The sequence below is a fragment of the Rattus norvegicus genome, chromosome 7 (assembly GCF_021556685.1).
Source record: "Rattus norvegicus strain SHRSP/BbbUtx chromosome 7, alternate assembly SHRSP_T2T, whole genome shotgun sequence".
In the NCBI taxonomy this organism is placed as follows: Eukaryota; Metazoa; Chordata; class Mammalia; order Rodentia; family Muridae; genus Rattus; species Rattus norvegicus.
The window spans coordinates 72,511,472-72,527,163 of NC_141540.1; the positions used below are offsets into that span (position 1 = coordinate 72,511,472).

The 15,692-nt window shown below is 51.9% G+C and overlaps 3 protein-coding genes across 7 annotated transcripts in view; 2 read left to right on the forward strand and 1 right to left on the reverse strand.

Moving 5' to 3' along the window:
- Nucleotides 1-4,311, forward strand: part of Ctdsp2 (CTD small phosphatase 2) — a 19,904-nt gene extending 15,593 nt beyond the window's left edge. Inside the window, exons 6-8 of the mRNA NM_001398613.1 lie at nt 427-519; nt 617-802; nt 959-4,311. Of these exons, the coding sequence (NP_001385542.1) occupies nt 427-519; nt 617-802; nt 959-1,084 (405 nt within the window). The 3' untranslated portion in view covers nt 1,085-4,311. The remainder of the gene's footprint in view (nt 1-426; nt 520-616; nt 803-958) is intronic.
- The window catches only part of Tsfm (Ts translation elongation factor, mitochondrial), a 27,933-nt gene continuing 16,477 nt past the window's right edge, over nt 4,237-15,692 (reverse strand). For 2 of the 5 annotated variants that reach the window (XR_015624368.1, XM_087558979.1), the window contains one exon: nt 8,002-8,742. Coding sequence is in view for 2 of the 5 variants with exons in the window: in XM_087558979.1 (XP_087415105.1) it covers nt 8,675-8,742 (68 nt within the window). In the remaining 3 variants the exon portion in view is untranslated. Of the gene's footprint in view, nt 6,526-7,097; nt 7,347-8,001; nt 8,771-15,692 lie in introns of those variants that run through there. The other 3 variants (XR_015624369.1, XM_087558980.1, XR_015624370.1) reach the window with 2 other exon arrangements.
- The window catches only part of Avil (advillin), an 18,028-nt gene continuing 7,410 nt past the window's right edge, over nt 5,075-15,692 (forward strand). Inside the window, exons 1-14 of the mRNA NM_024401.3 lie at nt 5,075-5,174; nt 7,220-7,304; nt 8,616-8,690; nt 9,983-10,179; nt 11,067-11,175; nt 11,263-11,373; nt 11,680-11,882; nt 12,311-12,389; nt 12,496-12,594; nt 13,287-13,440; nt 13,535-13,635; nt 14,076-14,213; nt 14,296-14,454; nt 15,052-15,231. Of these exons, the coding sequence (NP_077377.2) occupies nt 7,239-7,304; nt 8,616-8,690; nt 9,983-10,179; nt 11,067-11,175; nt 11,263-11,373; nt 11,680-11,882; nt 12,311-12,389; nt 12,496-12,594; nt 13,287-13,440; nt 13,535-13,635; nt 14,076-14,213; nt 14,296-14,454; nt 15,052-15,231 (1,671 nt within the window). The 5' untranslated portion in view covers nt 5,075-5,174; nt 7,220-7,238. The remainder of the gene's footprint in view (nt 5,175-7,219; nt 7,305-8,615; nt 8,691-9,982; nt 10,180-11,066; nt 11,176-11,262; nt 11,374-11,679; nt 11,883-12,310; nt 12,390-12,495; nt 12,595-13,286; nt 13,441-13,534; nt 13,636-14,075; nt 14,214-14,295; nt 14,455-15,051; nt 15,232-15,692) is intronic.

Genomic DNA, 15,692 nt, shown 5'->3' on the forward strand with positions numbered 1-15,692 from the left:
TCAAAGATGGTGGTATTCACTGAAACCCTGTGAGGTGTGTGTTTGAGGAAGTTTGGGGTTCTTGCCACATGGGGACCTACATAGGCTGTCCTGCTGGAATCCAGTACAGAGAGCCGGCTGTGGCTGGATTCAAGTAATCCAGGATAGGCTGTTTCCATCTGTGAGGCCTATTCTTGATTACTTGTTTCTGGAGGCAGCTGATGGTCCACCCCGGATGAAGATGGCTCCTGGGACATGGTGTCCTTTCCTTGCTGGCAGGTTAGGATTGGGCCTGTTGAGGCAGCGGAAGCCTTGTAACCTGGTGGAGCTGTCCATGGTGGGCAGAAGTCGCAGGGGCTTGACATAGGCTGTCAGTGGGCACGGGCAGTGCTGTGTCCTCGGCCTTGCCTCCTGGGGTTCCTCCAGCAATCCACTCTGTTTCCCCAGGTATATGTGCTCAAGAGGCCTTACGTTGATGAGTTCCTGAGGCGAATGGGGGAGCTCTTTGAATGTGTTCTCTTCACTGCCAGCTTGGCCAAGGTACCTGACTTCAGGAAGGGAAGAAGGAACAGGAGATTGTTTGGCAACCGCCAGGACTAGCACTGCACCCAGGCTAAAACTTCTCTTTTTCTTCCAGTATGCTGACCCTGTGACAGATCTGCTGGACCGGTGTGGGGTGTTCCGGGCCCGTCTGTTCCGGGAGTCTTGTGTGTTCCACCAGGGCTGCTATGTCAAGGACCTTAGCCGCCTGGGAAGGGACCTGAGGAAAACTGTCATCCTGGACAACTCCCCTGCGTCATACATCTTCCACCCAGAAAACGCAGTGAGTGCTCCAGACCAGGCGTCGAACTGGGGGTGGCTGCAGGCTGGGACTGTGGGCTTTATCAGAGGAGTCCACTACCCCTGTGTGGCCCAGCAGCCTCCAGTGGCACTGGAAAGGAAAGGAAAAGTCAGATAATGTCACCTTTTCCTGCCCCAGGTGCCTGTGCAGTCCTGGTTTGATGACATGGCAGATACAGAGTTGCTGAACCTGATTCCAGTGTTCGAGGAGCTGAGTGGAGCGGATGATGTCTACACCAGCCTTGGGCAGCTGCGGGCCCCTTAGCCTTCCTGCTCCAAGAAATGGCCACCCCAACAGGGGATTTGCTACACTGTGCCTTTGTGATCAACCTGACTGTCAGGGTCTGCAAGTACCCAGGGCATGCTAGACAAGAGCTGTATGGCAGGTCACATGCAGAGCAGGAAATCAGACTGAGACCCAGAGCTCTCTGAACCCTGTGTCTCCCAAGTGTGCGTGTGGGTGGGTGTGTGTGTGTGCGCATGCATGTGCATGTGCCCGTCCAGTAAACTATGGTCCACGGTGCCCAGTGGCCAGTAGGGGGCGAAACTGAAAGATCAAGACTCGACCCAAGTCTCTTGTCTCTTTTCCTGCTGCCCTGGGAGCTGCTAAGTGTCACAGCCAGGCAACTGTTGTAGACTCCCCTGCCAAACCATGGCCTTTCCTCAACATCACCAGGCCTGTGCCAAGGAGAAGGGAGAGGCCAGAGGCTGCTTTCAGATGCCCAGCCACACACCTAGAAATCTAGCCAGCAGCTGCAGACGTTTGGGAAGATGAGGACATGTTCACAGACCCACCAGGTCCTGTGTCCTATGGACTGCACCTGACTCCAGCAGAATTGCTTCTCTGTCTCCAGGCTCCAGTACCAGGCCAGCCTCCTCACTCCCAAGCCATAGTCTTACTCCCATGGGAAAGGAGGTCTTCTCTCTGTCCTAGGAGAGGACAGCTGATTTCTGTTCTTTTAACTCTTAAAGTTCTCTTTATAAACATGGAGTGGTTTGTATCCAGCCGAGCTGCGGTCATGGGCCTGAGATGCTTGTGGGACGTGCTGGGTACAGGGAAAACGCCAATGTTCAATGCACGATGTCTGTCTCCTGGCTTGTAGATCCCAAAAGTGCTCTTCAGGGATTCTGTGCTAGCTGATGCAAGGCCATTAGCTCCAAAGGCTGGGGAGGGCTAGGCTGTCCTCCCCAGTGTCCTGTCCTGGCTAACTCTTGCCTGTTCTGGCCTTTATCCTTCCTGGCTGTTTCTCTCCCTCCAGGGCCTTGGGAGAACCACTTTCCCAAGTTGTAGGTTTTGCTGTTCTTGATTTGCCAAATGCTTGCTCCTGCTTGTGGAGATGGGGCTGAGCGTTCTCCAGCCCTGTGCTCAGGCATCTCCCAGCTCTCACCCTTTATGCTTTAAGATTAGTGAGTCACAGCGGAAAACTAACAGGAAGTGTCGCTGTTACTGGGAACACAGGGGCCCCCACCTCAGCATCACTGCCTTAACTGAGTCCTGCCCAGGGTTAGGTGGGATTCTCCTCCCTCCCTCTGAGGTTGGTGGGGGTTCCTACCCCATCTCTGCTTCCCCTGGAGGTGGGTCAGCATTTGTGGGTTGGTTTCAGGTGTGGTCACCTCCCGCTCAGGAGTCACAATATTTTCTAGTTTCCATACACGAGGTCCTGCCTCAAGTTCGAGAAAGCCTCTGTTGGAGCTGGGTATTCTGAGTGGAAGCTGGCTGACATCCTTCCAGCATTATGCAGACTTCTTCCTTGGCCCAAGGCTGAGAAGCCTTGTCTTTCACTTCTGTGACAAAGACATGCCATTTCCCCAGCATCATTTGCTGATGTCTATGGGGTCCTCCCAAGGTGAGGTGAGGGCTCCAGGTGCTAGCCAGGAATGTGGGAGCTCGGCTGGCTTCAGGTCCAGGGCCTGGTCTCACTGCCATCCTAATACTGCAGGAGGGGGTCTTCTCACAAGGCTACTCTGAGGGCTAGTCTTAACTAAGCAATAAGAGCCTCAGAGTTGATTGAAGGTCCCTTTCTGACTTCTTGGTTCTCCATGCTTACCTGTGACCAAAGCCCAGTGTGGCTTCATGGGAGCTCCTGCAGCTTCTCCATGAAACCCCAACTCTCTAGGCCTGTCTGCCACCACAATCCTTCTTGCCACCTGCAGTCTGCTACAGAGATGCTACACCAACTCCTCTTCTCAGACCTAATCAGGATCTACCGCAGACTGAGTCAGCTAGGTGGCGTATCTTGCTATCCCTGTGCTAGTTCCGTGGTTTAGAGGCAAGTGATGCAGGGGAGAAGAGTAGGGCAAGACTGAGAGGAGCCAGCTCCTCCTCAAGTCTGTCACCCCAGTGCACACTGCTTTTCAGGAGTCAGTAGACCACTGGGCCCAGTGTCAGCATCCACTCAAAGCCATGCCAGGAATCTGCCCCCTGCCAGGTTCAGCTCTTTAAGGTGCCTCTTCAGGGACACAATGTGTGTCTGATTGGGCTTCTAATCAAAAGCCTGATGTTCCTGTCCCTCTTATAGGGGGAGCTTTGGACACAGGACCAGTTTGATAAAGGGCCAGGTAAGGGTTTCCACTCTGCACATTGTAGAGGGGACACCGTAGGCCCATGGGTCCCTAATTAAGGAAGTTGAGTGAATTGCCTTCATTTAACCAGGGACCTGTCTTACTCCCTCCTGCCTCCCAAAGATTTTTGTGTAATTGTATAACCCCCTCTGTTAACAGTGGCTCAGAAAAGCTTTGTACTAAAAGCATGGGACCCTCACAGCAGCCATTCCCGGGGAAATGGCCCTGCCCTGCCCTGTTCAGAGGCTTCTTGGCAGTGCGGCCCATTTGTGCTGTCCTGCATCCAGTGTATCAGCCTAGCTAAGTGTGAGCCATTTCCATTTGGGGCTACTCTTCAGTTCCTTTTTTAAAATAGCTTAGCCCTCTCCCTTACCTCTACCCCTAGACAGGGTTTCATGAATTCCAAGCAGGGGCCTCAACTCACATTTAGCCAGGAATGATCTTGAACTGACCTCCTGAGTGCTGGGGTTACAGGTGTGATCACCTTGCTGCTTTAGGAGGTGCTGGGAACAACCCAGGGCATCGTGTGTGTTAAGCACACACTCCCAGCTAAGCTACATCCCCAGTCCCTCTTTCTAGAAAACATCATTAGTTAAATATATTCAGGGGAGAAGAGGTCACAGGTCTGGCCAGCTGCCCCATCCTTTAGTGCAGGGTCAGCTCCCAGAACTGCTCTGCTCTGCTCTGCAAGCTGGTGATTCTCCTTACCTGTGATTACTCCAGATCTGCCTATTTCCAAGATGCCATTTGAAGGGGAGGGGTCTGCTTCCCACTGTGACTGGGCTATGGGATCCTTGACCACCTTGCTTCATGATTTGATACATTTGTTGTATTCAAAAACTTGAACTGTAGGATGCCATTAAGAGTCTGTTTATATTTTTGGAATATTTGTATTACAATTGTTTTAATAAAGGCCGGTTTAAAAACCTATGCATGAGTGGGGGCTGCTTTCCTTCCCCGCCACTGGTCCCACACACGGTGGACGCTGTTCTTCCCGTATTCCCTTTTTGGTCCTAAGATTATAGCACCCAGCAGAACAAACACTGGGTTCTGATCAAGGTTGCAAAGGTTGGACTGCATTAGCTCTTCTCTGGCCCAGGTTGGAACCAACTCCCTCTCCCCTGGGTACTTAGCAAACATGTGCTTGCTGTGCTATTGACTGCTGGGTATAGACTGAAGCCCTTGGGGAATTGGGGACTCCTGTGCATGCTCTTGATACTGCCAAACAGGAGCCATGAGACTCAGAGCCCAGCACGGTTTCCAGGCACATAGTAGGAGGACTTGTAAAGACTAAACAAAAGCTTTCCTATCACCACAAATTTGCCCAGAATCATCTCGCCATCCTGAACATCCAGGCATACAGTAGGAGAGCTCTAGCCAGCCGCCTGTCATCAGCATAATACATTCATATCTACAATATGGCAAATTCATATCCTCCCTCACTGAATTATTGATGGACTCTGCACTTTTAAAAAAATCAATAGACCAGGGGTGGAGCTGGAGTTAAAAGAAGCCTTTAAAAGTCTGCTCTTCTTGTTTTTGCTGTTTTGAATAGGAGCAGATAAAGCTTTCCCCGCTGGTTTGAATAAGTCAAGCCCAGGGCTAGGTCGGCTGTGATTGGCCAGAGCTGGGAAAATGTGGTTATGATGCAAACGCAAGCAAATATAACCCAGTGTCTGTGTGCTGTGTGGCCATTGCTGAAACAGGCTTCAGGACCCGAGGTCGCCTGCTTCGGGACCGCTCGTCAGTACTTCACCTGCTGCTTTGCTGGGAAAGGGAGAACAGAGGGTCAGGTAAGGTCTACTGTGTGTGTCCTTGTCAGCTGAAGGTGAGGGGACAGGGGTCACGCCTTCCCTGGATTTTGTCTTCTGGGATGAAGCTTTGAAAAGATTGGTCCAGGAGCTTGTGACCAGCTTTGCAAACCACATTGAAGGAGAACCTGTAGAGCCCACTGAGTAAGTTGGGCACATTCTTGAGGCTCAGGGATTTGGAGCAACAAGACCCCTCTCATCTGTCCCTCTGTGGAGCAAGAGAAGTTTAAACCCCAGTAGGTTACAAGGCTTGTAAGCTGGAATCTCCAAACCACACCCTGTGCCCGTGATCTTTGCAGCGCTCAGGACCCCAAAGTGCTGATGATTAGGACTTGGGAAAACAGACAGACCCAGCTTGGGGGAGTTTTAATGTGGATGGATGGACCTGGGCTTTCCGGGTGTGGCATTTCCTGAATCTTGGGTCTCTAATCAGCTCGTGGATTCTGAAGTTCCATGGGGGACATGGGACCCAGTAGGGAGGGGAGGGACTCAGATTCACTATGCAAACGTGGTAGGTTACCAATAACCAGAGACACGTTGGCTCTAGTCCCCTTTCCTGAGCAGGTCATGAATTAGACTTAAAAGCGAGAAAACTAGCCCTGTGGGAAACCTGAACGTTTCCTGGTGATTCTGAGCTGTGCAGGGTGGGGCCGCACAAGTTATCAAATTAAATACTCAAACATTGGCAGTTCCGCGCCACGGCTCTGCTTTAGTCGACTGCCAGCAGCACACAAAGGGACCCGGCTTTTTGGGGGTAATGGTGAATCCTCTCCAAACCTGGTTTTATCCATCAAGGCTCAAGAAAAGAATGGTCCATGGAGTCAGACTCTCTCTTTTGCCAGGGATGGGGCCATGCTGGGGATGACAAATGTCTACCATTTGAAGCCCCATATAGCACCAAGTTATCAAATGTCTGCACAACCTTCCCCCAGGCGATTTTGTTTTTCAATCTCCCATAAATCCATCCATCCCATCCTTGGCTTTGAGTCTTAGGAGAAACCAACCTAGTGATCACCCAGTGTACGGTGAGAACGCAGCCTCCCTGAGGGTAGGACTTGGGAGGAGGCACGTTCACAGAGATATTGGGTAACTTTGTGTGTTGACCCCAGCCAAGTGCTGACTGTAAACAGTGTGAGGACCCCATGGTCATCTTACTACTTCCCTCCCTGGCCTTATTCAGCCCTGTGGGTGCTGGAAACCTCTAAGCTCACTGAGGATGAGCCTTCTGGGGAAGTTGGGGTCTGTGGGCCACACCCATTTTCCCTAGGCACAGGCGTTATCCTTTCTTCTGCAGGCCCACATACTGGTAAACAGTCATGATAAAGGGTTGTTACTGTAAAAAAAGAAAAAAGAAAAATAAAAAAAAGGGTTGCTATTGTTCTAGGCTTACAAAGTTAGGAAGGACAGCTGAAAGCAGGCACAGAGGGAGGAGGGAGGACAAGATCTTGCCAGGGATCTGGGAAGGGGCGTTCAAGGATTGGGAGAAGGGGCCTCATTGGGAAATACTTTTTCTGCCTGGATTTCCTCTGTACGAGCCACTGAAGGCTAGCAGCGAGAAAGCGTGGCTAAAATGCAGACGTTTAAGGTTGGGTATGAAAATAAAAGGTATGGACCTCGGGCTGGTGGTGGACGCCTGTAAGGCAGGCACTCAGGCAGCTCAGGCAGCTAAGGCAGAAAGAGTTTGTGACCAGCCCAGGCTATGTGGGTAGATCCTATGCTGATAAAATAAAACAAAACATGCCGGGCAGTGGTGGTGCACACCTTTTGTTCCAGATCTTGGGAGACAGAGGCAGGTGGGTCTCTGAGTTCAAGGCCAGTCTGGTCCACAGAATGAGTTCCATCATGGCCAGGGTGTCAGAGACCCTCCCTTGAAAAGATTAAAATGAAACAAAACCAAAAACTCACTGTGTACGGTGGGTCATACGGCGGATGGACATATGGCGTGACTGCTGATGAGACAGGGAAGTGTCATAGGAGAAGCAATGGTTCACTGTGAGGAGCATCACCCTGGCTTTGTGACATTTCAGTTCCAGGAAGACAGACACTATGTCTCTGAGCAGTGCCTTCAGGACTGTGACCAATGACCCCGGGATTATCACGTGGAGAATTGAGGTGAGTGGGAGCCACACCCACCCTGGCCGCTGGGATCTGAACCTGTGGTTATGAAAGGTCAGCATCAGAGGGCAGGTTTCCCCAACCCTGAACCTCTCAGTGACTCAGTGCCGGTCCCCAGGCAGAACCAAGCTTGTCTTTCATCTGTGCATCTGGTTGGCCAGTCTACACTCCATAAACGTCTCAGAAAGGCAGGTCCCTTACCCAAAGACTCTTGGTTGCTGGTCAGAACATGTCTGGTTCCTCCTAGCTTTGGGGTGCGACATGTTCAGATGGGCACTGCTTGTCTCTGTCCTTGTGGCCTTGGTCTCTGGGGTGGCTCTGTGCTGTGGTCTGGGTGCACCTACCGGATACCAGGACATGCCCACCTCTAGCTAGTCAGTTGCTGCAGCCTGAACCCCACAAGTAGCATTTCCTTTCACCCCACTCACCAAAGGGTGAGTCACAAGCTCTCACGGCTTGTGGGAGTCCAAGTTCACGCCCAGTGCCAGGCTCCTCACGTAGTTGAGAATGAATATGAAGGGTGGGCCAAAAGGAGAAAGGTGTGTGCAGCCAAGCCTGGTGTCTGAATGCAAGCTCTGGGGCCCACACAGGGGAAGAAGAGAACCAACTCAATTTCTCTGACCTTCACACGTACAGTGTGGCACACAAGAAAGAACTGTAAGAAGAAAAAAAAACCAACAAACAGGCACCAACCTGGACTCATGAATGTATTTAATCTTTTCACACCTGACATTGGGTTTTACATAGAACATATACAAAGATGGCTACAGGTTTGCTTCACTTGGACAGAGAAAGCATCATTTGTACCTGAGGCCTCGTGCATGGCCCTCCTGGGATGAGCAAATCAGGGCCCCACAACCCAGACTATGACTGTGGGGCCTAGAGCGCCACATGCCTCTGACTTTCTCTGTGCTGTCTGCCTCCTCTCCTGCTCTGCTTCCCAGACCCTGCAGGACAGCACGTGGCTCTAGGCAGTCAGTCATGAGCAGAGGGTTGGAACGCTGCCCAGACTGTGGACAGTCCACACAGCTCAGATGAGGGTTACTTGGCAGTTACACCGAACTCTTTCCCCTGCTGTGGGCTTTGGGAGCTCACAAGCATCCCCAGAAGACTGCGGATGAGACCAAGGGGAGGCTATGGAGGACACCAGAACCTCAGACCCAGAGTGGTCCCGTCCTGCACTGCCTGCCGCCTGTCTGTAAAGATAGGGAGACAGTTCCTCTGCTACCTGTGCCAGCGACAGAACAGGGGGGCTGTGGGGAGGGCAGGAGGGAGGTACACAGCTGCATACTCTGCTAATCCTTCTAGAAAATGGAGCTGGTGCTGGTGCCCCTGAGTGCTCATGGCAACTTCTATGAGGGAGACTGCTACATCATCCTCTCGGTGAGCAATGTCCTCCTCTCAGCAGGTAGTTCCCAAGCTGAAGACAGTTCCGCTGGTGAGAGAAGTGGAGTTCCCAGTGTCTGTGTGTGACAGGCAGTAGGCATGGGGCCCTCAGTCCAAACCCCCTCCTGGGTGTAAGCTACCCTGCATACCGCACGCACACACACACACACACACATACACACACACACACACACACACACACACACACACACACACACACACACACCCCCTAGGTCCCAGCCACACACTCAAGTATTCAGGAAAGCACACAAATATGCAGCCTGACTTTGGCCACAGAGTGTCACTGTGCCTTAGGTGTGATAGTCTCTGTGACTGTGATAAATGCCCTGAGCAAAGCAGGTTGGGACAGAGAGGGTTTATTTCATCTTACAGCTTGTAGACCGCCACTGAGGAGGAGCTCAGGCAGGAAGCTGGAGGCAGGAACTGTAGAGACCACGGGGCAATGCTGCCTACTGGCTTGCTTCTTGTGGCTTTTTACAAAATATACCCAAGGACCACTTGCTCTCCCCCATCAGTCATTGATCAGGAAAAACGCACACAGACATGTCCACAGGCCATCAAATTCTTCCTCCCAGATAACCCCAGCTTGTGACAAGTTGACAGGATAGGCATAGTGTATGCCTGTAGTCATGGCACTCAGCAAGATCACAGCTTCAAGGTTAGCCTGGGCTACATACTAAATCCTTGATTAGCCTGGGCTACGAGCAAACATTCTCGTATGGAGCCTAGTGGCACACACACTTGTGATCCCAGCACTGGAGAGGTGAAACTAGAGAGATTAGGAGTTCGAGGCCTGCCTCAACAAGTTTGACAAGCTTGGGCTATAGAATAACCTGGGTTTTATTGTTGGGGATTTTTTGTTTTGTTTTGTTTTGTTTTGTTTTGTTTTGTTTTAAATCAAAGCTTTTGCTCTTTCTACTGGAGGAATAATATCACATGCACAGTGCTAACAGCTATGCAGTTCTGTGAGTGCAGGGGCCCTTCAGAGGGAGCCTGAAATTCGACTGGGAAAAGGTTTCCCACTTTAGGAAAAGCAAGTGGCCAACTTCCACAAGTGTGGGAAGGAAGTAAGGCTGTACAGCTTCAGTGGGCCTGTAAATGGGTCATGCCAACTCCAGTACAGAGAAAGAAGGGCTGCGTATGTATGTGGAGGGGTCTTGCCCTGCAGCCTGTAAGACAGGCATGCTGGGGCCTTCCCACACCAGAGAAGTCAGCAGGACAGCACAGGTGACCTTGCACCTGACCTTGTCCCTCTGGCTACATCCTAGACCCGGAGAGTGGGCAGCCTTCTCTCCCAAAACATCCACTTTTGGATCGGGAAGGACTCCTCCCAAGATGAGCAGAGCTGTGCAGCCATCTATACCACACAGCTGGATGACTACCTGGGAGGCAGCCCCGTGCAGCACCGTGAGGTCCAGTACCATGAGTCTGACACCTTCCGTGGCTACTTCAAGCGGGGCATCATGTGAGTAGCTATGTACAGAGCACAGGCAGATACAACAGTGTCCAGGAATGGAGACTAAAGGGTCAATGTGCCTTTGAAGTAACCTGAGAGATGCAAAGCAAAGCAAAACAACCACCTTAACCCAAGAGCAAATCAGAGCAGGGTGGGGCTGAGCGCTGGGCAGGCTGAGAGGAGCCATAGGAGGGGGAAGGGTCAGCACTACGTTCTGGAGTGCACTGGGACTATTCATTGTGAATCCCATCTCTCAGGACAACCCCTCACACACCCAGGCCTGTAAGGACCCATGATCCAGAGTGTTCCCAACTGTGCATTAGTGGTGGGAGGGGTCTGTGATCAATGTAGGTGTCTGTCACAGAAAGGTGTGTCCAGAGCAAGCCTCGCCTAGCACACATGAACAAAGACACAAACAGGGTCTACGACAGAATGACAGCCTCTGTTTATGGAAGTGGTGGAAGGGGTGACAGGACACACTTTACTGGAATGAAGGAGGGACCTTAGATTGCCAGAACAAGCTGAGGCAGGGAGAGGCCTGGGAGGTCACATGCAGGCGCTCAGTGCGTAGACACGTAACCTGAGGGCCATGGCAGCCACCTCTAATCCCAACCAATGAGGTTCCCTCTGCCTGCAGCACTACTTTTCTTGTCTGTGGGACTTCTCATCATAATATCTCAGCTCAAACGTCCCTTCAGGAGAGCCTGACCCGGCCACTCGTCACAGACCTAGCCTTGGGGCAGCAGGCGCAGTTTCTGTGTATGTTGCTCATTTACTATGAGTGACGTGGACAGAAGCTGATGTCTCTATGTTACTACTATAATTAATTCTCAGCAGTCTTCCCAGAACCTAGCTTGTAGCAGGCTCAGGACAAATAACTATCAATATCCCCGCAGCTATAAAAAGGGGGGTGTGGCCTCTGGGATGAAGCATGTGGAGACCAACACCTATGATGTGAAGAGGCTGTTACATGTGAAGGGGAAAAGAAACATCAGAGCCACTGAGGTAAGTCCCACACATGACTGTCTGGGCCCAGTGTTCCTGCCCTGGCCCCTAAGACCACCTCAAACAGCTCTGGCCTCTCCCATGCAGGTGGAAATGAGCTGGGACAGTTTTAACCAAGGTGATGTCTTCTTGCTGGACCTCGGGATGGTCATCATCCAGTGGAATGGCCCGGAGAGCAACAGTGGGGAACGCCTCAAGGTCTAGCTCTTCTTCCTCCTCTTCCTCTTCTTCCTCCTCCCCTCCTCCTCCTCCTCTCCTCCAGGCCTGGTGTCAAGCTGGGCTTGCCCTCTTGGGTGCTTTCTCCTTGGCCTTCTGTGCTTGCTGACCCTCGGGAGCCCAGGGGGACTCCTGCCTTAGCCTAGACTGTCTTGCAGGCAGGCCAAGGGCATGTCTCACTCCTCGACCTCAGAGTAATTTGTCCGCAATCTTGGTGGCTCCCACAGAAGGCGTTGGGAAGGAAAGGGCACCGGCTGAGCTGAAGGCCTCCTTTGGCTTCTCTGGCAGGCTATGCTTCTAGCAAAGGACATTCGGGACAGGGAGCGAGGGGGCCGAGCTGAAATCGGGGTGATTGAGGGAGACAAAGAGGCAGCCAGCCCAGAACTGATGACGGTTCTCCAGAATACCCTTGGCCGACGCTCCATTATCAAGCCCGCAGTTCCTGATGAGGTCACCGATCAGCAGCAGAAGTCAACCATCATGTTGTATCAGTGAGTGCTTTAGCTTGGCTGTGGGCTGGAGGTTGGTTGTGGAGAGATGTCCCCTAGAACAGCAGGCATTTGGCTTGGGTAGAGGCATCTGCCTTTGCTCTTAGTTCATCCTTTTTAAGTGTATCTCCTACAAGGAGCTCAGAAACAGCCCCTCTCAGAGAGGCAGCTATCCTCCGTTCCTGTTAAAAAGTCTCCTGACCTACGCGTGTAACCTTTCCGGTGTATCCATGCCTAGGGATGTGGATGGGATAGTTTGGGAGAGAGGCTCACAGTCTCTTCTGGAAAACAGAGTATATCTCCCTCTCTGTATTCAAGCCGTGTCTATCTCAGGAAATCCACTCTGTCCAGAAATGCCACACTGAAACATCACTTTAGCCATGGGATACTTCCCAAAGAGAAGGCACAAGCTAATCTCTCTTCTTCACCAGTGTCTCCGACACAACTGGGCAGCTGTCGGTCACAGAAGTGGCAACAAGGCCCCTGGTCCAGGAGCTACTGAACCATGATGTAAGTCGGCTGGAGGGGCTTTGCTTTAGGGATCCAGAAGTAACTTCAAAGGCAAGTCCTCTGTATCTTGAATTTGAGTGACCATACTTCTCCCTGCCTGATTCAGGACTGCTATATCCTGGACCAAAGTGGCACCAAGATCTACGTATGGAAAGGCAAAGGAGCCACCAAGGTGGAGAAACAGGCGGCCATGTCCAAAGCCCTGGTAGGAGCTGCAGATGTGCGATGCTGACTGAGTATCTGTCAGTACCACAATAGAGCTGTGCCCAAACACGCCAGGCACTTGAGCACAGTGACATAAAGAACTTCAAAGTAGACAGACTGACTAGAATGTGAGTGTAGGCTTTACCTTTTCCAGCTGAGTGTTCTGGGCAAGGCCACTAAGCACCCTGAGCTCCCGATATCTAACAGGGATGGTCCCTGTCTCCCGGAACCACTGTGAGATGAAACCGATTCCTGAAGTGCTCAGAACCATACTCGGCACACAACCTGCTCTTGGAAGGTGCTGTTGTTATCGAAGGGGGTGTCACATGTCTAGATTAGGGCCAGGTCCTCAAGGGGCATTTACTAACTTCTGTAGATCCAGCACATGGTGTGTTTACAAGGAACAAGTGAGCAAATAACTATGATATAGTCAGTAGAGGCGCACAGTAGGTCCCGCAGAAGTCAACCCATAATGGCCATCGTCGTGGCCGTCTAATGAAGAGATACTGAAGTGTTCGTGTCTTTTGGTGGTAGTCACTTGGAACCTCAGACGTGAGGCAGAATAGGCTATGATCCCCAGGGTCAGAGAGGAGAGCATCCCACCACCTGACTTCAGACAGTGAAGTACCAGATGGGCGAACACCCAGTAAGTGCCCTGGCTGACATGCTTTTGTGTGGGGGTGGGGACTGCAGGATTTCATCAAGATGAAGGGTTATCCCAGCAGCACCAACGTAGAGACCGTCAACGATGGCGCAGAGTCGGCCATGTTCAAACAGTTGTTCCAGAAATGGTCGGTGAAGGACCAGACCACTGGCTTGGGGAAAACATTCAGCATTGGTAAAATTGGTGAGATTTTGCCACATGTGTCTTCTTCTGCTGGGATCCTAGAAAGAGGCTCGAGTGTGTGTTCACTTGGCTTTCCCCACCTCTTTCTCTGCAGCTAAAATCTTCCAGGACAAGTTCGACGTGACTCTGCTACACACTAAGCCAGAAGTGGCTGCTCAGGAAAGAATGGTGGACGACGGCAACGGCAAGGTTGAGGTGAGCCCAGAGAGGGCCGCACTGGGCCTCTGGGATCTTCCTGCTGCAGAGGAAGGCAGCCCATTCTGTATGCTTCTGTCCCCACTCCACATTTCCGTACTGTCCAAGAGGTGTGGGGCTGGCTGTTTACCCACAATGCTTCAGGAAAGTGAGAGACGCTTTCCCCAATGGTCTATCACCTGGAAGACATGTTCAAGCTGTCTGTGAAGAACTCGGCTGCTTGACAGGAGCTGTGTGACCTGGGACTGTTCTTGGGATTCAAGTCTTGCAAATGTGACGGCCTTTGAGGCACAGAGGACCCAGGCAGGAGGGGCACTTGAGATAGATGTTAGTGCTTTTTTCCCACTTGGAGTCTGTTCAACACTGCCCAGTTCCCTTCCGGTGGAATTCCCTGAACTGGATGCTCTTCTCTGAGAGACTGTGTCTTCTCTTGTACCCAGGTCTGGAGAATTGAGAACCTGGAGCTGGTCCCTGTGGAATACCAGTGGCATGGCTTCTTCTACGGGGGAGACTGCTATCTGGTTCTCTACACGTATGATGTGAACGGGAAACCCTGTTACATCTTGTATATCTGGCAGGTAGGTCAGATGCAAGCTCTCAGTGCGCGGGACTGGATCCTTCCGGCCACTGGGCTCACTCCTTTCTCTCTCACCACCACAGGGACGCCACGCTTCCCAGGATGAGCTGGCAGCCTCGGCCTACCAGGCGGTGGAGGTGGATCAGCAGTTTGGTGGAGCCCCGGTGCAAGTCCGGGTTAGCATGGGGAAAGAGCCACGCCACTTCATGGCCATCTTCAAAGGGAAGCTGGTTATCTATGAGGTGAGGACTTACAAGTAAAACATCCTATACAGGGATGCTCAGAGCTAAGGAACCAATAAAGAGATACCAGACAGGCTGCGGTCCGGGTGAGGGGTGTGTGAACAAGGCTTAGTTTAGACATTAGGGTGAAGGAGGTGCTTTGTCTGAGACATCCAGGGAAATCTCAAGCCACTATCTACCTGGTGCCCATGGTCTTTCACATTCTGTGCCACATGACCTGCACCGCAGTGGCCTGTTACCCAGTCTAACACTGCTCTGCACCCTTAGTCACTGCCCAGGTGTGCCCCTCTCCTAGTCTAAGGCCTGCCTCTTCCACGGAGCCCTGGTGGAAGTCTCGGCAGGCAACGTAGACACTCACGTATGGGGGAGTCTCACAAGCCTGATGTCAAGTCTTTCTCTTGCCCTGTGTAAGACAATTTTCCAACCTCAGTTTCCTCGTGTGCACAGTGGAATAACACCTGTTCCTCAGAATTACTCTGAGGTCAGTGAGTGGTGGGAGACACTGGTCCTCACCCTGACCCTTCCCGTTAGCCTAGGGGATCCTGAGGGATAAAGAGGGTATGCAGTGCTCTGGAGGTCTGCTTTTCTCCTCTCCAGGGCGGGACTTCCAGGAAGGGAAATGTGGAGCCTGACCCTCCAGTAAGACTCTTCCAGATCCACGGGAACGACAAATCCAATACCAAAGCAGTGGAAGTCTCGGCCTCCGCTTCCTCCCTCAACTCTAATGATGTCTTTCTGCTTTGGACTCAGGCGGAGCACTACCTGTGGTATGGCAAGGTAGGATGGCTGCTGGGGTCTACTAGTTAGTCACGACTGCCCTGGCTCTGCCCTCAGCCCTGTCAGCAAGACAGTAAAGAGTAGTACACCCAAATTCAACCCCAGCAACACAAAAGGCTGTACGTGGAAGCTATACACACACACACACACACACACACACACACACACACACACACACACACACAATCCTATCTCTTTAGGGGCTGGAGAGATGGCTCAACAGAGATGCCTCCTGCAGAAGACCTGGGTTTGGTTCCCACATGGTGGCTCACAACCATTTGTAAATCCTGTTCCAGTATCTGGCACCCCCTTTGACCTCTATGGGCACTGCACACACTTGAGGGCACATACCCATACACATACATGTGGACAAAACACACAAGTAAAATCAATCTTAAAAAAAGCACCAGTGAACAAAAACCTCCTTACACAAAGAGTTGTACCCGCTATGCACATGCATT